This window comes from Psammomys obesus, unplaced genomic scaffold, assembly GCF_907164565.1.
Source record: "Psammomys obesus unplaced genomic scaffold, mPsaObe1.curated_primary_1811, whole genome shotgun sequence".
NCBI lineage: Eukaryota > Metazoa > Chordata > Mammalia > Rodentia > Muridae > Psammomys > Psammomys obesus.
In genome coordinates this window covers 7,939,712-7,962,137 of record NW_026596051.1, presented here as the reverse complement: position 1 = coordinate 7,962,137, position 22,426 = coordinate 7,939,712, and the positions used below count along the sequence as shown (strand labels likewise).

At 40.0% G+C, this 22,426-nt stretch overlaps 1 protein-coding gene across 3 annotated transcripts in view; it reads right to left on the bottom strand.

Annotated features, from left to right (window-relative positions):
* Positions 1 to 22,426, bottom strand: part of Grb10 (growth factor receptor bound protein 10) — a 110,723-nt gene that overhangs the window by 55,525 nt on the left and 32,772 nt on the right. For all 3 annotated transcript variants that reach the window (XM_055623908.1, XM_055623906.1, XM_055623907.1), the window contains exon 2: positions 8,321 to 8,399. In XM_055623908.1, the coding sequence (XP_055479883.1) occupies positions 8,321 to 8,399 (79 nt within the window). The remainder of the gene's footprint in view (positions 1 to 8,320; positions 8,400 to 22,426) is intronic.

The window sequence follows — 22,426 nt, the reverse complement described above, 5'->3', positions numbered from 1 at the left end:
CAGCCAGAGTGTGACAGACATGTATCCTGATAGAGCAATTTCCATGCAGACTCCGTAAGCTAGATGCACATGGGAAAAACATTTCACTTTTCTACTTCTGCTCTTCTCTGGAGGGTTGGAGTTAGTAATAAGAGGGACAAAAGCAGGTTGTCATTTTCTTAGTACCATGCCCTATGTTGCACATGTCACAGGTCAGGCTAAATTTTTCCAGTGATTTCTAATATTCCTACTAAACCAGTCAAGCAGTCATTTTTCTATATTTTTTTTGTTTTTCAGGTTCAGAAACCAGGCCAAGTCACTCAATTACCCCAATGGGGACTGATGAATAACCTAACGGTTGTCTGAATGAGAAATGTCCCCACAAGCTTGAGTATTTGAAGACTTGGTCCCAAATGCTTACACTGTTTGGGGAGGGTATAGAACCTGTAGGAGGTGCAGCCTTAATAGAGGAATTTCATCACTGGGGGTGGGCTTTGGGGGTTTATAGCCTCACCCCACTTCCAGCTCACTCTGTGCCTCCTATGTGTGGTTGAAATATCATCTTTCTGCCTCCTGTGTTTTCATGGAAATTTGATCAGCCAGCTTTCTGCTCTGGATGAGCCACGCTAGGCTCTCCCAACCCCCATTATGGACTAACTTCTGGAACCATAAGCCAAAATAAAGTGGGCTGCAAGCAGTTCTAGGTTACACTACTTTATAATAAAAAGTAACTAATATACTACCCTAAGTCAAAAGTTGGACATATTACCTCCTTACCTGTTAATAACTTTGTTTAGTTCTTTTGGATTTCAGTTTTCTATTTACGTGTCTCCCTTTGTCCCTAAACTTGAATTTCTAGAAGGCTGGAACGAAGTTCTCTCATTTTTATATCATTATCTAACAGTCTGGCACTCGGTAGGTACTAAATGGTAATTGAGTAAATAAGACAATGAATTCTCCATTAACCCAGCTACGGTCTTTGAGCAAGTCAAATATCTAGACAGAGTTGCCAAGCTCTCCTTCCATTAGTAGCCAGGGTGCAGAGAGTTCCCATTGACTACACAAGCCACCTTAACAGAAACTGTGAGTTATGCAAAAGAGGTTCAGTTATTTGACATGAAAGTGTACTATTGAAAATATAGCCAAAAAGATAGATGAATTAAGGACCTCTGTGCTAACTTCATCTTGTAAAACTATTATATCAAAGACTTCCAGAGTCAAAAATTAAAACTGAGTCTAGATCAAAGAGGTCTGATTGAACAGCCATGCACATGCTAAGTGGTAAAGTAGAGAATGAAGTCATCAGTAGATGCTGGGCTCTAACACTGACTGATTAGTGATATCTTCAAACAGTACTTAACTCCACTGAAGTCTTTATAAAAACTCGCTGTAGACCAGCATGCATCAGTGTCTTAGAGGAAAGGTTCACAGTGGAGCAAACATTAGCCACGTCAACAGAAGTGATCTTGAAGCCCTCCTGGAGGGTTTCTGAAGGCAGCAAAACCGAACAACAGAAGGCTTTTCATTCTTTTTGAACATCTCTAGCTAAGTCCTGACTTTCAGACAGAATTTTTATAGGAAAAACAACCCATCCCCAAATTATCTTCTATGCTTGAACAGAGAGAGGGTATTAATACTGGTTAGTTATGTTTTTGGATTTTTTCTTTCTTGCTTTTGTTAAGATCTGAGAATAACATAATAAAAATAATATTGGAGTTTTGGAGAGCACATGCTCTTATTTTCTACCTAGGAGAAACCTCAAGATATTCTTTCATTATTGACTGTAATTAAATGAAAGAATTATTTTTAAATTGTTCCCTGAACCATTTGAAAGGGACTTTATTGGACAAAATGATCCATATCATATGATTGATAAGTTAGAACAGTGTGAGGCTCACTGTTGCATTCCTTCAGAATAGTCCCCTTCCCCACACTTCACATGGTCTTGGGAAGCAACAGACTCTCTATAGTGATGGAAGAAGGGATGAATGAATAGAAGTCACAGAACTGTTTAGCAAGCAAGCAGAATGAAAAGTAAACCTGACAGGAGAACACAAAGAGTTGCTGGGCTAAAGCCCTCTACTGAACTTCTAGTATCCTGACAGCTAAAGGAGACATGAAACATTAATGGAGCCCAATTATCTGCTCCAAGGGATCACACAAAAGAGTGGCATGAGCTGGCAGAGCATCAGCAAAGCAAGGCCTAGAATAGCTGGGACTTGAAAAATGGCAAAGGATGACAATGGCTTTTTCAGTTCTGCTCCAAATAAGAACCAGGAGGAAGAGGTCGGCTGCTTGCTTGACACTAGCCAAAGACAGAGAATGCTAACTCCTCAATGCCTTTTTGTTCCTATCTTCCTCACGAAGATAAATGATCTTCAAAGCAGGAAGGAGGGAAGAAGCACACTTAATGGGAAGCCAGTGTTCACCGTGCAGAGGTGACAGCAGGGTGGGCATCTTCTCAGTTGTTCCCAAGCCCATGGTCAAAACCTCAGTGTGAGCCACAGAAATATCCCAAGAATCAAAAATGAAGGAAAACAGTGGTGGACTTAGATAAGGACCAAGTTCCAACATGGAGGCCAGAAAGAACAGAGGGACAAAAGGCTCAGAGGTTGGAGTCCACCAGTCCAGGTTCAAGTCTAATTTCAGCACTCATAAAGGGTGGGATCTGGACATTGTTCCTACCTGTGGCCTGTTTCCTCCTATAAATATGGCCCTAGTAATGATTCTACCTCATAGGATGGTGAGATGGGTTTGATGAACTAAAACATGAATCACAAGTTCTCACTAGTTTCTAGAACCTATTTTTAGAACAGAGAAGTCATATAAACACACAAGTAGAAGGCAGAGCCAAGAAATGTCAAATCTAACAGTTTACAATTCCTCATGCTATCTGATGCCACAGAACAATCATCATGATGTACAAATATCATTATCTGGTATAGCAAGAACTATTTCACTTTCTGTAATGCAGAAGGAATGTAGATACCAGAGATTTTGTGGGAAAAGAACTAGAAATGATTCTTCTACTTTTAACATCCTGATTCTAACAAAGGTGTCAGGCATTAGAAGTGAGGAAAATTCTGGTAATTCCACTCTTAAGTATCTGCCCACAAGACTTAAAATCACTCGAGCCAAAGGTGGAAGTAAATCAATTAAATGTCTACCCAGAGGCAAATGGAAGTCAGCACAGCAGAATATTATTTAGTCATAGAAGATATGAGGCAATAATACAGGCTAACAAGGACAAACCTCAAAATTCAGAAAGATAGCACATGGACTAGGGGGTTACAAGAGGATATACTGGTTAATTGGCTCAGAGTTTCTGTTGGAGTGCTAAGGAAGTTTTGGAAATAGATAATGATGATGACTGTACAACACTGTAAATTAAATGAACACCACTGAATTAAACACTTAAGATGGTTAAAATGATAAATTTAGTTGTTTATGTTTTTCCATAATGAAGAAGTATTTCTTAGAAATTGTTGAGAGTAGTTTTTAAGTATTAGAAAAATGAGCCATAAGGAAAGTGTGGCCCTTCCTGTTGGTGCTGCTAAGAAATACATGGAGTGTTTTTAGCAACTGCCACATAAAAATAAGCAGCTTATGTTAGGAATGAGATAATCAAACAGGAACGGCAAATCCTCTTTGCCAGAGAGAAGTAAGAGGTCAAGGAAAGGCAGAGCTAATCTTTTATTCTATACATTAGGTCCCTTGTAAGGAATTGGCAACTCTGGGTCCCACATATTGCAATCCCAAAGTCTATATAGGAAATTAAGGAAGCACAAAGGAACAACATAGTATCTTGGTCCTATTTAGCTGAATATTCCAAGAACCTCAGACAGTGAATTTGGTTCTGGGTGTGGGATGGGAGGAGAAGAGGATGTTGGTTTGGGGAAGGGAAAGCACTGGGAAGGCACCCTGAAGGTTCCTGTGGGGCATCATGCCTGCCTGGAGACAAACTGATCCACTCTCTCCCAGGAAGGGAGTGGCCTTTGTACTGCACACTCCAGGCCTGCTCACCACAGACTCCCAAGTGCTGTGTGTGTGCCAAGAGGGAAGATGAACATTGCACTTGGACACACTTGAAAGAGGGACTGTGCCCTTGTGTTCCCCGAAACCTCCCTCACAGCATCGGCTTCCTTGATTTCCACTCAGTTGGTTTCCTTAGTTTTCATGTGAAATGAGTGTCCAGAATCAGAAGGAAGACAGCATACTTGATGTTTCTGCAAATTGTTAGGCTCTTTGCTACCTTTTCTATTTGACATGTTTTTTTTTTTTATTTACAAGATTTATAGTTTTTTTTTTTTTAAAAAAACAAAAGACAATAATATTATATATGTTACATGCATTGCCCAATCCCACCTCCCCCTCTGGCTAAAGTCCTATTTTAGTGTTTCATGTCCTTTATTTATACCAAAATGTATTTTTATATGTAAACTTACCATTTTTTTTTTTTCTGTAGGGTTATGCAATGTCTTAGTAAAGAATTCGGTCTTAGCATGAAACCTCTCGATTCTTTTCATTATTTTTGTTCTTCAAATACAGTAAAGACTTTCTTTTTTTGTTTTGTTTTCACTTTTGGTTATTTAATTGGCCTCAACTTGACTACAGGACAGAATGTGCAATGGGTTCATCCTCTCTCACCAGCTCCACGTATGGTCAGCCATGTGCAGGCATTTCCTTTCTGCCACAGCTTCTCTCTACAGTACTTAGTTTCATATGGCATGTCCATTTCTAGGAGATGTCTGCTTTGGTTCTGCCTCTACCAGCCTTGAATGAATCATATACTTCCTTTCTGATAAGAATCCTTTATATCCCTAGCTTATGTTGATAACCATCTTTGCATAGTTAACTCCAACTTAGGTGTAATATTTTTAAAGACTAAACTAGATAATTTGAGTAATTAGTGAGTTAGTTAGACTTTAAAAAATGTTAACACGTGAAACAGGCTTCTTGGAGACATGCTTTCAGTAGAAGCACTCTTGTGCTTCTCTTTCTCCGAAACCCTCTGCAAAAACATTATTTATTCCTTCAAAATTTTGTAATAATCATCTGTAAAACTTCCTAGGTATTGTCGAAGGAAGAGTCTTGTTGACTGCCTTTATTTCCTCCAGAGTTATTTAAGACTTTTCTATATCTAGAGTTGGGTTTCAGCTCAGTGGTAGAGCACTTGCTTAGTATGTCTGAGGCTTTAGGGTTCAATCCTCAGTACCACATATACACAACGATTTTCTATTTCAAGAGCAGACATGCTATTAGACTGTTGTAACACTATCTATTCTCTCTATTTCACCATTCACAGCTCAAGATTTTCTCCTTTTTAGAACACTAACTTGCTACTAACATGGTTTGCTTTCATAGAAGTCTGTGTACTGTTAGACTATTATTTATTAACACAAAAGACTAGCTTTGGTTTCATTATTGTTTATTGATATATTTTTATTTCAATGAGTTCCTATTTTAACTTTTATAATTACTTTCTTTAAAACTGCTCAGACTTATTCAATATACATGCTTTTAGCTTCAGTGATTCTTCTTTTTGGGATCCAGACGTTAAGTTCTCCACACCACTTAAGCAGTAGGACACACTTTCTAGTTGCCATATAGTCATGACCATTTTGTTCTAAATGACTGGCATTTCCAGCATGATCCCCTGTGTAGGTCATGAGTGAAATAAGGGTGTGTTTTAAAGATCCTACAAACATGCTTATGTGTTTTGTTTTGACATTTGATCTAATCACACTAGGTCAAAGAACGAGGCTTGTGTGAAATGGATTGCTTAAAATTCACTGCAACTTTCCATATATGGTCAACTCTTCAAAAAGTTACACAGGTTTTGAGAAGAATCTAGAGTGTCTGGTAGGTTTATGGCTTAAGGTGAATGTTGAATATGAGTTGGTAAATACTGTAATGGATGCACCTAGAATTACCCTACTATCTTGTATGTTCTGTCATTTTTTCTTTCATGCCTTATTTTTTCTTCTTTTTCTATATGATATTATTAAAAAATGTAGATTCTCATATTTTTTATGCAAACTTAGTAACTATAGATATGTTTTTTTTTGTTTTTTTGTTTTTTGTTTTTGGTAAATACAGTCAACTTCTAGCTGCATTTAGTATTTTAGTTTACCTTTTTACAAGTCAGGGACCCCCAATATCTGAGTATATGGTTTTCACTCTGTTTCAGTCAGGTGCATGACACTGCACTCAGAACACCATGCTAGCTTCTCTCCACTGCATTATTTCCTGCTTGTAGTGTTCTCCTCTGTGCTCCTATTTCCCCTTCCTGAGGCACCACTTTTGATAACTTTTTTTAAATACTAGAAATCAAACCCAGGACATGTGCCTTCTAAGCAAGAGTTCTACCACCGAGCTATAGTTCAGCTCTGAATCATTCTTTCAACATACCTTGCTAGTAACTTGTTTCCTGAAGAATTACTTGAAAAAGTTTCACTGTGCCTCTACTAGAAAGACTACGTTGGTATAAAATTCTAGACGGACAGTTACCTTTCCCTCAGTGCTTTGAAAGTAAATCAGATTATCTGACATTTTTGTGCCCAAGTTGGTTATCAGTCTCATAGTATCTTAGAGAATCTATTTCTTCCCTCACATATTCCTTGGTTTCATTGCTTTGGACTAATCTCTATTGGTGATTTTTGGTTCTGTGGCTGTATAACCATGCCTGTCTTTGGTGTTTCCGACTTTACATGCTATGTGAAGAGGCGAATTAATGGTAGCTAATGTTACAGGTGTGCCTAAAGGTTAAAACTCTCTGAGGGCAATAAACAGTTAATTCAATATGAAATCGTGAGCCCTGTTTCAGGTGCTGTGAAACATCAGGGTCCTAGCTTCTACTGGCTGCCAAACATTTCATAAAAAACAAGAAGAGCTTACAGGAAGCCAAGTCTATCCACTCTCTATGGAAGAGTTGAGAGTAGAATGTAAACACAAAGGATAAAGGATAAGCTTTTAAGAATTCTTTCAGTTTGATTACTAATTTTCTGATAAAAGGGTTAAGCATAGATTCCTAAGGGAACATTAACACAAAAACCTGGAATATTTCAACTTCAATAATATCATTTGTTAAGTGGTATGGTGTTCTTAGTTAAAGTTCCAACCAGTCCTAACAAACAGGTACTCTTTCGTTTATATTTCTTTATATCTTATATCAAATATATGTTTATGTCATTTGAAAATTTTCCGAAGTATGAGCCTGAGTTTGTCAGAAACAATGATGGCTCTTTTAATGAGCTGCCTAATGCTTGAGAAAATACTTATTTGATTACATAATACACCTCAGTGTTTATTTTTTGCTAAACGTTATCCTCTTTTTCATTAGACAATTTAAAAAATATGAATGCTTTAAGTCTTACAAGCTCAAAACCACATGATTTCTTAAGACTTAGACTTACCAGTACCTCAATAACGGGCCATGTGCATTTTCTCTATTTTCACATCAGGATCTGGTCTTCATTCTTGATCAGTTTCCATTTATTAGATCTAACTTACCAAATTACTTTCATATACATCTATATACATTTCCTCTCCCCCACAATAACCCCTTCAGAAATTTAACAGTATAGAAGGAATGAGAAAAGGGACAAGAGATGCCTAGAGTACATACATACAAAGCTAGCATAACTGAAAAAAAAAAAATAAAGTTCAAATGCAAAGGATCCTGCTGTGATGTTACTCAACAAAGAATTCAGCAGTTCCTGGGGCGGAAGGACCCTTAAAAGGTAAGAGAAGCTTTCTCTTGGAGAAACCTCAACAGGAAATGGCCAGTTGCCTTTATGTAGAATTCAGTGAGAGGTGAATCCCAGGTAACTCACATAAAACAAAATTTAACCTTTGATTCACTGAAGTTTGCTTATTGAAAGGAAATATGTAATTCTATGTATGTTAGAGCTTATTGGCCTTAAGAGAAAAAGGAGATGGTAGGTTTTTACTCTATTAATGTCAAGAACATTTTAAAAAACACAGTTGGATTTCTGTATCCCCAGGATTCACATTTATAGGTTCAACCATGCACAAATAAAAAATACTGGGGAAAAAATTTCCCCCATATTAAACATATGTACATTATTTTTCTGTGTCATTGCTCCTCTAAACAACACAGCATGACAAGTGTTTCAGCAGTGTCATATTGTATCAGGAACGGTAAGCATTCTGACAGTGATGTATGGTGCATGGGAGATGAACGTTGGTTCCACATTTTAATATATTTTATACTAAAGACTCAGGCACCTTCATAGCTTTCTATCTACAGGAGATCCTGGAACCTCATGGGTATAGATACCAACACAAAGTTCTCAAGTTACAAAGAGTCAGGTCTTACCTGGTTGGCTTCTTGATTGTGATGAAAACCCAGTCCTTGCTAGGTTTTGCGACTTAGACGATGACTGCCCCACTTTGTCCTAAAAAAAAAGGAAGAAAAAAAAAAAAAGACAACAGAGTGAGAGGAGGCATTGCACCTATCACCAGTTCCTTCTTTCCTTTCAATTTATTTTTATTATTAATTTTTAAAATAGTTTTTAAGTGACAGTTGAAAATATGCTGTGGAAGGAAAACCAATTATGGCAAATTGTAATCTGTTGTCAAAGGAATTTAAGGCAGTTCCTCTTGTTTTTGTTTTAGATTTCCCCAAATAGTAGTAATTTAAAAAGAATAACTGTCAATGGCTCTGCTCAGGCAATGAATGTCAATAATCAACACGGTGAGGCACCCATGGAACTTTCTAGAACTGCTAGTAACCAATCTTGGCCTTCCTGGGTCAGAAAGTGCCAGAGAGGGGTCATAAAGAGCTCCTTGCAAAGGATGAGAAGTTTACTGGTATGCTGAGGGAGGACGAAGTTTTAGGCAAGAATTAAAATAACAGATACAAAATTCTAGAAAAGCATTTTCATAGAAACACCTCAAGCCAGTGAAAGAAACGTTAAAATATGGGTAGAAATATGCCGCTTTATATCCGTATGCTTAGAAAAAAGAGCAGTGATTAACTCTTGGTAGTCATATGTCAACAACCTCTTATAAATCTGTAAAATCTGTGAACATTTTGAAAACACATGTACTACTTCTGTAATTAGAAAAGTTTTGAACTGTGCCAAAAGCACAGAATGTTCATTGAAAGTCTACTTATTAAATATATAGTCACAAGCAGAGCACAGATTCACTTTCACTTGCAGTGGGAGCATATCCCAGTAAATTCGTCATCAACGCACAATAGCTGAGGTGAAAAGAGCATCAAGCATATCCAACCAACTCCACATTGTGCTTGAGACATGGCGCATGCCAGAGTACTGTGTTTCTCTTGAACATTGAGGCTCAGCAGGAACTGTTGCTCATACCTACTGCCCAACATACCAAGACAGCATCATACTACACAGCATTAGTCCAGGAAATGATCCAAGTTTAAAATTCAAAATGTCTGTGCTGCAAGCACATTGCTTTTACACAATCGTAATGTCAAAAATTTAAGCAGAAGAGTCGTAGATTGGGGAATGATCATCTACAATTGATTAACAGCAACCTTGTACTGATTCATTGCTTCCAGCATGCCAAACTGCTATAGCATGAGAGTCTTAATCTGTTAGTGTCAAGGATATTTTAGAACATACAGTTGGCCTTCTATGCTTTTGATTATGTCCCTATGGACCCAACCAACTAAACTGAAATTCTTAGGGAAAAATGCTTCAGTATACAATCTATAGACTATGAGAATGCACAAAAGTCATTATAATTTATAAATTATAATTTATCCAGCTGGCATCATTTTGTGACTCACAAGAGAAAATGGACTACTGCAAGGTCTGTTGACCACAGTTGCTTATAGCAAAGTAGCAATTCCAACAATATGAACAGGAAAAGTGATGAAAAACAGAGAAGTCATACTGGCCTGGTTTTCTTAAATATCTCTAAGTTACTCTTTGATCTTTGCTTATATGTAGTTTTTTGCTGAACTGGAGCTGAACTCATGGTTTAAATAAGAGGTTTGGTATTAAATTTATTGAGCAAAACTCAGTTGCGTATCTCAAAAGTAAGCATGGTATGCCTGAGTTCGTACCCTTGCTGATTGGGGTGCAGTTTCACAGAGGGGACATGGGTGACACGAGGAGGTCAATCACCATCTCCAGTTTACTGGGGCTGTCCATACAGTAGGACATGGGCAACCTGGCTAAATACCTCTTACTCAGTCTTTCTTACCCAATCACATAAATGGCCCGGAAAGATACACTGGTTTTCCATAGGTGTCAGTGTTCTATCCTGCAACCACCCTCAACCAACATGATTAAAAGTCTTTTTTGTTTATTTGTTTTTTGAGACAGGCCTTCTCTGTGTAGCCTTGGCTGTCCTGGAACTCACAATGATCTGCCTGCCTCTGCCTCCCTGAGTGCTGGGATTACAGATGTGCACCATTGTGCCTGGCTATGACTGAAAAGTCTTTATCATAAAATGTATCATTTTTGTCTATTCACAGGTACTCTAGTAGAATAATTCTAGTAGTTTTAAATTCTTGGGTAACATGAATAATGATCAAACAAATACCTCTTGGCATATAAGGATGTCCTCATTTCTCATTATTTACTTATGACCCCTGGAAGCAGAAAGAAAGACCAGAGGGTTGGGCATACTTCTTTTCAAAACTATAGATATATGTCAAACTCTGTTTGCTCAGACACAGGCTTTGAATTGGCCCCTCAACCACCTCAGCCTCCCCGGTGGTAGCTGGAATTTACAGGCTTGTATGAAGCTTTCCTTCACTCAATCTGCCTCAAACAGAAGAGGAAATGACGATTTTGTAACACAGCAAGCAGCCAGGATAGTGACCAGTTTCTGGAAATTACTTTCTTCCTAATTATAGAGGCTAAATGGTGGTTTTCATATGTAGACCTTAAAGGCTGAATTTTTTTTTAGGAGTTTATTAGTTTCCCATATTCTTTCTTTCAGAGTATTCTTAGGTCAACTAGACCTCCCTAGTCCCCGTGGCCACAGGAGCTTTCCAATCCAAAGAGTTTGTGAATGAATCAAAGTCTGGCTGTTTAGAAGATAAGGGATGGGTGCTAGTTATTGGACTGTAGTCAACTTGCTGATGGCTAAAAGTTACTGAACTTAAAGGTACCAACTAGGTGGGCTGGTCTACAAATGAGGGTGCCCAGCAGGATCCTGGCCTACTGCACTCGGAGCTTTTTTAACCTCGGAGCAAATGTGTTGATTACCTTGTCTGACTTCAGATAGTAGTAAAGTCTTGATTCTTAAATATTGCAGTCAATGCAGTCAAGTTGACTAACCATTCTCATGTTAAAAACTTTTTCCTTCTATTGAGAAGAAAACTTTTTAAAAATCCATTTGAATTTTATTTTAATTTTCTTTCTGATTTGATGTACTATTTTTTCATTTAATCAACATTTGTTTTGGTGATCCGTAGGAAGGGAGAGATATCATAAATGTCACCTAACCAATTTGTATTAGTCACTTTTCTGTTACTATAACAAATAGTTGGTGATAAAAAACTTATTATGAGAAAAGGTTCAATCTGACTTAGTTTTACAGGTCTGGTCCACATTTTGCTTCTGGGCACATAGAGGGATGCCAGGTAGCAATGATAGGGAGTCCATGGTGATCTACTAATCACATGGTCAAGCCTTTCAATAAAGTGGAGAGAGCCAGAGATATAGAAACCCTCCCCTCAAGGGCAGGCCCTCAAAGACTTAATCATCTTTCCCTAGGTCTGAACTCTTTCATAAGTGCGATTCAGAAGAGCAAACCCTTAACATGAACCTAAGATCAACAAATACTTTGTGAACTAGAGCATTGTCACCCAGCCCTTCCTTCCTTTTGCCTGTTCTAGGTTGTTGTGTACACATTAAAACCTTCACACACACACACACACACTCTCTCTCTCTCTCTCTCTCTCTCTCTCTCTCTCACACACACACACACACACACACCCTTCCTTCTTAGCTCCCTACTCATCAGTTCCACACATCTGTCTGCTCTTGGGCTGACACCCTGCATTTTCCGCTCACAAAGCCAGCCAACAGGTTTTATCATCAGCAGAGTATTTCCTTTCTCGCTTCTTTTACATGAACATCTTAGTCATTTTCTTCCAAGCAAATTTCTGAGCCAGGAAAGATTTAATACAGGTTTAGAAAAGTCAGAGCACATAGCTTTATTCAGTACAGGCTGCATGTCTGACAGTGGCTAGACCATACAACCCGGGAATGCACGGACTTCAATCGATTAGCTTTGTAGGACTACACTCTATGATGAATACATTTCTCAAAATGTATCCATGACATGACTTTAAGGTCTGCTTGAAATATTAAAAGGTCTCATCGGAAATAGCCCTTGAATGAGTAGTATCACTAATGGAAATATTACTATCAGACCACTAGCTTGGAAGCAGTTCACATGGACATTGGGAAGTGTGTACCAAAATATACAAACCCATCATTTGCAGAGTGTAAGGTACTGGGTCCTAGTGGCCCAGATCTCCTACAGTTGTGCTGAAATATATTGCCCTCCCCATAGACATGGCCCTACTTGATACCATCTGGGTATGTACTGTGAACACTTAAGTCTAAGACTCATTCGTGTATTCAGCGCCATTTTCCCTGAGAAGTCACAAGCACACTGGGTTACATGGACATACTTACTTAAAAGACAAGTAATTTGCAAATGCAACTAATGCAAATAGTCTAAAGTAGATTTAGAAATAAAAACATAACATGCCCAGTTAAATCTGTGTTTCAGGCAAAAAATTATTTGGTATAAGTATGCAACCAAATGTTATATAGCACTTAACCCTAAATTTGTAGCTTATCTATAGCTTTGTTGGGTGTTATCTATTTTATGTGACATATAAATGTATATAATATATATTACATATATTATCTATTTTAATTACATACATATTATCTACTTTATCTGATATACATACACACACATATACATACATAAATATGGGAGCATATGTGAACAGATAGATCAATAGCTAGATCTTACAGATACAATTCAAGTCTAAACATGAATTCAGTTATGTTTCATACATACCTTTTTCTCACAGTAAACTTATGTCGTACTTTTACTAATTGTAATGCAGGGTCAAAAAGATTTTCTAATTATGGTCTCATTTTTTTCCCCTAAAGTTTTAAATTTTAGTTCAGATTTCAGGTTTTTCCAATAGGAAGTCAACCTGTGTATTAAAAATTATGGCATTTAACAAGATGAAATCAACCCCCGAAGGTAGAGGAGTAAAGTTACCTACTTACTGTGGCATTGACACCCAGAAGGTCAAGAGCAAATGTCTCCCCGCCATTCTGAGGCAAACAATGTCATGCTGCCAGGAGCGAGGGAATGAACAGCAAGGCCAGACTAAAGGTTTCCTCTTCAGGTTAGTTTCTGTTTATCTGTGTGTCTGCTTCCTAGCCTCCTGGCCTCCACAAAGATAGAACTGGGCAGGGGAGGGAGAGGGTGGCCTTGTGGGCACAGTCTGCCTAAGCAGGAGGCCCCAGGGGCTTGAGGGGAAAGCTGGGACTCTTCTTTGAAGGACAGGCAAACAGCAACTACTTTTTAGGCTATGGTTCTTAATTACTATGCTGTCTGCCTCCAGAAAAAGATGGGAGGGTTGTGAATGTGTTTCAAAAGCTCTTTACCTGAAGCCCCACCAGGTACTACTTTCTTAGTTAATGCTGGACCTTCTCAGATACATGTGGTTTCTGGAAATGCTTGCTAAGGTCCAAGTCTGACCTGCCAAGCAGATCAGAGTAGAAACATGCCTTTGTGAAAAGCCCGCCCTCTCTTGGGTGGTGGCCCAATCTGGGACACTACACTAAAGGGTAGAAACCCTGAAACTGGTGAAGAGAGACAGTTGAGATGGTCAATTCCATTCTGTCTCTGTATTAGGAGAAGAAGACTGCCTGGTCTGCATCATCAGATCCCTGGACCTGTAGCTTCAAGAAATGATGACCAATGGGCCAAGGTAAGCCAGAGAGGGACAAGGGCTGGGAGGAGACTTGGTTGTCTCATGTTTCATAAGTCATGTATCAGTGTGCTGTGTGAAGGCCACTTTGGAGTTCTTGCTGGCCTAAGGCTGGGACTCACCTGCTGGCCTCCTAAGAGTTCCCAGCTACTCCAAGCAACTCTCTTTCTTCTGCCCCCAGCACACTACTGAGACCCTAGCCTGGTGAAAAGGCAGTTTAATTCTTCCATTCTACCGATCAAGAGCACAAGTGTTTCAAAGCTTGCAGAAGTGGCTTGGGGAAGGAGGGCAAGTAGTAGAGGTGGACGTAGGGTGTCCAATCCAGAGGAAAGGGCAGTGCTTGCTGTGTGCTGACCACCTATCCACTAGCTGTCATCCCTCCACAGTGTCTTGGTTTACACCCAAGACATCTGACCATCTGCCCACTTGGGGAAATCAGCTGAGATGGCTGGTGCACCATGCTGGAGTCACCACCAGTTGATTCTTCTGAAGATGCTACACGGTTTCATTGTGTTACTCTAAATATAGTTATAAGAAGATTCAAACTGAAAAATCTAACATATAAGGCTGTTGCCAGGTGACAACTATGTACAAGCCTATCTACTGCTTTGTTATCTGCATTCTGATAGGTAGAAAGACACCCTAATTTTTCATTAACTCCCTTCAAGTGTCAGAGCCCCATTACCTTCCTTCTGTATATAGGCTATTAACGGAACCTACAAACATTCATGACTTATTTTTATTTAAAAAATTAATGTAAAAACAGTGGAGCTTCTTTGCAATTTCTGATTTCCATGTTCACATCCATTCCCATTTAAACATTTTCTGGAAAACATACTGCTTGGCAGGCCACCAGCATAAAAGCAGAGGGGGGAACAAAGGGACTTTGTCCAGGTGTCCAGTGCAATAATCCACGAGTGTAAGCAACAGAAGATGTTTTACTGTAACTATTTCCCCTACAGTATCAGGCAATTTGGTGAAAGCTGCAATCCTGGTGCTTGAATTTCTCTTCTAGTAAGATGTACAAAATCAGTTGCCTCAGTGGCTATAATACTTACCACAAATGAGCTGGAGCCATGCTTTTGTTCCACATGGCCCTGCATGTTTTGATGCCACATTCTTTATAACTATGTAAAGGCAAAGGAAGGAAGAGTAAAGACTTAGGTCAACCCGGCATAAAGCCCAGGACAGAATGGTTTCCAAAAGCCCAAAGGAGAGAAGAAAAGCTCAGCATGCTAGCTGCCTCTATCAAGGAGCGAGGGCAAGACTTTTTATCTGTAATGGCATCACATACTTCTTGCTCCTAACTCCATTTATATAAGTTGCTGAGTCTAACATAAGAAAAAAATGTTTAGACCATTTCTGAACAGACGTCAAAAAATTTGCTTCACATATACTAAGTATAAGCATGTATGTATAACATGAATACACGTGATAAGGTATATGTGTGTGTATAAACACATGCGCATATGTATATGCTTGAGTTTTCACTTAAATCTTTCTCCTAAGTTAATTACTGTAACTTCTTAAAAGGCACAGAGAGCCCTAGTACTCCACATTCAGTATTTCTTCAATGTAACTACCTCCAAAGGAGGCTATTTTAGACACAACAGCAAAAGCAATTTTCAGTTGCTTAACTTTAGCAACCGTTCTGCTATGTGAGACACACAGACATCAGATTCAGTTACTCCTGGTAGAGTTTGTCAATGTTTCATGTTCTAAAACACCTATGCTGAGATGTTACCCAGCACACACTTCTCATGCTGTGCGTGGACAATCCAGCGAGTGCTGGTATCAAGACAGAGCGTACCACCCTCACTGTGTTCTAATTTTAGAATATTTCCATCACCCTCCAAGGAAACCTCGTCCACAGCCTGTCAATCTTGACAAATGGTTTTCCCAAAATAAAATGTCTTTGCCAAGTCAGTTTTATTCCCGGTTTTGGATCCGGTATTCCCACATCAAGGAGGCAACTTGGCCTTAAGGTGAAGGACACCAGCTCTAGAATTTCTGTAGACGAGCAGCTACATGACCTTGGGGAAGACTCTATAGCCTCAAGGGTTGTTATGGAGATTTAGTGTGATCATACCCATAAAAGCAATGGCAATGCCAGCTGCTGCTTTCACCACAACCATTGCTACACTCCCGTCTTCACTGCCACCTGTTCTATACAACCTCCATCACCACTCACTCCACTTTCTCTACTACCAGCATCCTAACCATAACCTCCCCTCCATGACCTCCACTATCACTTCTCCATCCACTGTCTGACCAACTTTTCCTCTTCCAGTGTCCCCTCTACTTATTCCACCTTCAACATTCTTCCACATCCATCTCTTCCGCATTTCCTCCTGCCATTTCTAACGTTCCTCTGCATCATTTCAATCTCTTCCACTTCTACCTCCACAGCTTCCACCATAACCTCCAATGAACTCCATTACTACTTCTCCTCTACTAGTTTGAACACCTTCATTCCACCGTTGCTATGATTTTTATTTTCTCTCTACCACCTCCTGCATTCCCCAACTTTAACAGGTCACTTCCCTTGTGAAAAGACACCTGAAAGGACACCAGAACTTCCACCTTTAATTATATAAGGCTAATTTGTTAGCACTATCAGCAAGCAGCACCTTAATCTACTGTGAGCTCTACAGTAACTTCAGGCAGGAAACTGGAAATACCTGTGTAACCTCTCCTATCCTGTAAATATCTAAGCAATAAGACTGCCATCTAAAGTCTTTAAAGTATACAAGACTATCAGTCAAGGCACAAATAGAGGCATGAATATAATTGGAAAACAATGTATTTCTAAACTGAATAAACACACAAGCAAACAACATTTTGAGTCTGACCTCGAGATTCTGGCCTCATGACTTAAAGTTTTGGAAAAGGGGGAAAATTCCAGGTTTTACTCTCTTGAGTATTTTCCCCTATCACTTTCCTCTCCTCTGTCACCAAAAATTACTACATGAGTTCCAGGGACCGTCAAAGAACCAGGCTAAAAGGTCACACTGAGGCTCAGTCCTTTGGAAGTAAAGAAGCACCCAGCTACATAGACACTCACAGACCTCAAATAAAAAGGACAAGGCACTAGTTAATAAAAAGACATTGTGGTATGTTAACAAGTGCAGAGCTCAAATGTGGAAAGACAAAACTGGGCATTCTGCTCTTCTAGCTTTAGGGATAATCCCTAAGCATCTCAGAGCTCCAACCACCTTGTCTAAACTAGGAATCACCATAAAGGTACTGCCACCAAAACGAACCTAGATCCTTTAGTTCCAAGCTTTGTATGTTTTCTCTTGGCTCTGTACCTCTGTTAACGTCTACACTGAAGTCAGAGCCCCAAACACACAGCAGGCACAGGGCATGCCTACACTCTGCCCCTAGTTGAGCAGAAGGAAGGCATGCACCCCTTCCTTGAACTTGCTCAACAATAATCTCAAAACTTGGAAAGGGCTCTCACTGTCCTGGCTGACCGGGAAAAGGCCTCAGGGTTAGTGTGATATAATCCTTGGTAGTGGCTCTTCCTCATCTCTAAGTCCCTGTAGAGGGCAGACGGCCAAGGGCAAATGGTGGCTTATGGCCAAGAACTCAGAGGCGGGATGAGGTTGGCCCAGAGCTTACCTGGACAGGTATGGTATGATTGTTCTTCAGAGGGCAGGTAAGAGACGGAGCATGCCAAAGTTCAAGGTAATGATGGTTCAAGGTGATACTCCCTTAAGGTTTGCTGTGGTTTGAATATGAGCCATCCCATCCTATCCCTAGGCTTGTTCCTTCACTCACGGCTGTGATTGGGAAGGTCACGGAACCTTTAGAATATTGAAGCCTTGATGGAGGAGTCATTGGAGGCAGGCTTTGAGGTTCAAAAGCTAGTACCATTTCCTTCTTTGCCCCTCTCTGTCCGCTACACAATTGTCAGGCAGACTCCTGTTCCTGCTGCCATGGCTTCCCTGCTGTGATGGACTGTACCCCTTTGAACTGTAAACCAAATAACCCTTTCTCTCATAAACTGTTTTTGTTAGGGTATATTATCAAAGCAACAGAAAGGAACTGATATAAAATCTATTTTGTCTTTGAATGAGGTTAATATATAAAAGAGCACAGAGGCCAAATCACAGGGCTTTTGTCAAAGAGTGCCTTCTCTCTGTAATTCAAACCAGCTTGCCTTTCATAGTAGAGAGGATGGTTGGGCTCCTCACTGTGGAACACAAAAAGTTCACCTCATCCTTCACATAGGAAAAAAAAATCATGTTGTGGCATGAATCTAACAGTGTGGCAAACTAAATAATGTGAGCTAACACTTCATTGTATGGGCCGTTTCTTCACCTGGAAAACAGGACCAGTAAACTCCCTTTCAGTTCTAAGACTGGACTTGTATATTTTATAAAAATATTCCCAAGAGACTCTATTCTTAGAACCATGGTTAAAATAGTATTATGAGCTAGGTGTGGTAGTGCATGCCTACAATTCCAGTGCTGAAGAGGCTCAGGTGGAATCACAAGTTCAAAGGCAGCTGGGATACACAATCGGATCCTGTCTCAAAAAAAAAAAAATCCTAGGAAAGTGTGAACAATCACCTGAGCCACACCAGTTATCACTGCATTGCCTGGAGAGATTTTCAAGCTGCAGTAACCCATTAGAGGAAAGTGGTGGAGAGTAGTTCCAAGACTGCCTTCTTGCCATCTGGTACAACTGAAGGAGGCTGAGGTTACCTTCACTGTCTTCATCAACATTTTTGATAGTTGGATTATTAAACCACACCAACTCAGATTGAGTTAGAAGTTGACATTTTCAAGTCAACTTGTCCTGGCTCAGTATGTGCTGAAAAGCCTAGGAAGCCCAGTTTCATTTGTATGCAAACGTGGACAGTAATACTAATAATTGTGCCTATTTCAGAGAGTTTACTTGGAAGACAGTGAGATGAGGAATAAACATTCCAGTCCCAAAACACAGGGCAGTTTCTATGGCCATCCTGGAGGAGATGGCCTCCTATTCTGTCATAGCCTAATATGGGCTAGGGGAGAGGTGGTAGTGGGCAAGGGGCCAAAGGGAAAAACATGGAGGCCTTCACTGTTCTTTTTAATAAGCCGTGTACATACTCTTCTATGCCTGAATAGCGGTTATAAATGGCAACAGCCTGGCTATTCATAGGGCCACTCCAGCTTCAACAGACAGCAAGGAGGAAGAGCCAGCTGGCCTCCATCACAGGAGCCCAGCTGCTAGGCTATGTGCTTCTAATAGTGTCAACAAGTGGAATGATACTTGCAAGAGAAGATGGAGGACTGTAGGAGTGAGTGTATGCACATATAGATATGTGGAGTGTGTGTCACACTTAAAACTGTTCAGATATAGGCCATCAGTAGACATCAGAAGCCCTTACCTTTTCCACTATTTTAGTTGTAAAACATTTCTTTTCCCAGAGACTTTCCTCCATAAATTATGAACTGCTTCTACCTCAGGACATCAATGGCAGTCTTGCTTACCTGCTTACCTGCTATCAGCTATACTTGAAATGTCTTCCTTCTCCGTTTAAGGCCTGGGAGCAAGGCCAGCCTTCAGTAAAGAGAATGCGGTCAGTGGTACTCACATGACCACAGCCATGGCAAGTGACCTTCATAGCTTCATCTCAACCCTTGTCATATATAATAGTTTTCAGAGATACCATTTTCCCCAAGAAACAGACATTACCACTGGCTCCTTATACTAGTATTACATTGGGGGGGGGGATTTCTACCAGCAATGACAAAATTATGTTTTTCCTATAGCTCTGTTCTCCTTCTATGCTTTCATTCTGTTTTGTTTCTGAGAGTCCTCCTGCCAAGTGATCCAACCTTAGCTCTAAGTAGATCCTTAGCTACCTAAAAACAGCTGGCAGAGAGAGATGTGTCCTTCTCCTCTCCCTTCTCAGCTGCTGGGTGGTGGACCATGAACAAGATGAATGCCATGAACACTGGCACCTCTCCAGGAACTTCCGAGAACCTGGCAGCAATGCATGAGAAGCCCACCTTCGAAACGAGATGGGAGGGGCTTCCCTCCTCTGCTTCAGAAGCACCACAAAAAAAAACTCAGCACCACAAAGTTTCAGCAGGGGAAAAGTGAACACTGGCTAGGTATTAAGCTCTTCCATAAGAGTCAATAACATGGCGTCTACAGAGAAATTAAAAAATAATGACAATACCCATAGCTTAGTAACTTAAAAAAATGTCGTTTCTTCCTTGTTAATAAAATACAAAGGAAGAGGTGTGGGTATGGAGGGAAAGATGGAGGGGAAACCTCCAACAACTTTTTCAGAATCAGCACATAAATATTTAAGGTATTCTAGGGAAGCTGTCTATGCGTGCACTGACAAACATAGCTGGGAAGCACAAATGAACCCTTCCAGCAGAGTGCAAGAGCTCATCAATGAGGCAAGAGCAGTGTAGAAGCCTTTCTGAAGCCACATGCCACACCCACAAAGGAAATTCAGTAACAGCACTGCTTGTTCAAGGAGAGAAAAAGTACAATCAGCATGAAGGGATTCACACATGTAGTTAGAAACCTAACTAGACCTGTAGTTAGATTGTGGTATAGGAAGATACAAATGTAACTGAAACAATTACTACCTTAAAGAACACTTCAACAGGAAATTAAATAAACTCATGTTTTAATTATTCTTCTTTAGTAAAATAAGTAATTTAAGGTCCCTCTTAAAATGTAGCACTTTAAAATAAACAGTTGCAACCAATTTTTTTTGTCAATTGATATATAATTATTGTTTATTTAAAACATATCAGGTTTCTTTTTCTGGTTATCCAAAACACTGAGAGTAATTATGGAGGTATCCCCCATACCCCCATCTTCTGCATCTGAATGAGTAAGGATGTTTTACAGCACCTGAAGCCAGGCAGTGAGATTGTCAAAATAAACTAAAATAAACACACCCTTCATCCAGGTACCAGAGAAGAAGGGATGCCCCAATTCACTGCCATGTCACAATTGTTAACAGAGATGCCATGTGTACTGCTTGCCATACTTGAAGAATTACAGCATAGTAGAGGTACCCAACCAGGAATCTATTTTAAACTTTCTCGGAATACAGAAATCACTGCAGACCTCTGTGCCCAGCTGGCTCCACCCATTACCAGGAGCCAGCCATTACCCACCTTCCTGAGCAGGGAATGGGCCTAGGCTGGAGCTCCCATAGTGCAGAACTCAGGCTAGTTGTAGGCAGGGCTCAGGGTGTACGTGCAGGAGGCAGAACTGGTCAGGACTCCTTTCTAAGTCCCCAAGAGGCTACTTTTAATTCCTCTTTACCCATCTGAGGTAAAGACAGATCCTAGATGATTAAGTTGTTTCTCTAGATTCTCTGACATTCATCATGACACAGGCTAAAAGGCTACAGTCTGTCTCTGTGAAGACAGAAAAATACATGTCTCCCTCAAAAATCAAGAGCCAGACCCAGAGACCAATGGGAAGACTTTTTGGTATGTTGGCAATAAAGAACATTCATATATAATTTACTTTTCCTCCAGCAAGATTCTACAGAGATGAGAGAAATTATAACCTGCAAACATACTGAACTTAAAAACACTGAGCTGACTGATTGACAAGAGAAAAGTCGCAGAGAAGCAACAGCATTTTGGTTAACCAATGGCCCAAAATTTCACCTCTCCACCCACAGGCAACGTGGGTCTTCCCTCCTCAATATGGCTCTTAGGAACAAGCTTTCCTTGCTTCATGAGCCCTACGCTTTTTTGAGCTCTAAGCTACATCGAAAGCATGTCATTTCCAGAATGAGTGACCACTATAAAAACTTTTTAACCAGTCTCTTACTGCCCAAAGAACAACAACAAATGATTTGGCCAGGGCTGGGGGACACATCTTTAATCCTAGTACTCAGAAGGCTGATACAGAATGATCTCTGGGTTTCAGACCAGCCTGATCTATACAAGTAGATCTATACAGTCAGGGTTGCACAGTGAGGCTCTGTCTTAAAAAAGACAGGAGGAAGGAAGAAAAAAAAAAGGTTCTAACATGGTTTGGGTAAACCTTAACACTAAAGTGGGTTTAAGCTGAGGTCCAGAAACACAGTAGTGCATCGCTGTCCACAAATGCAGTCAACAATAAACAGAAAATAGCACACAGAAAATTCCAGATGTAATTCCAAATTTGAAATTGTACACTGTTCCTGCATCCTGTGATGAAACCAAGCATGTCCCTTTGTCCAGTGTATCCTTACAATCTGTTGGTAGTCTCCTTTATTGTCAAATCAATCATCATGGCTTTAGAGTTTGTGTCATGACCCACCCCTCCCTTCTAAATCAAATAAGGGTGCCCAAAGCATAAGGATCCCACTCCCATGAAGAATCAGAAAAGATGTGGTCATCTTTATGCTGAGTAATTTGCAAGCATTTCCTCTTGAGCCCTATGACAATTGACCACTCTCACAGAGGAACAGGGAAGGTGTTTGATTTTAGCGAGACA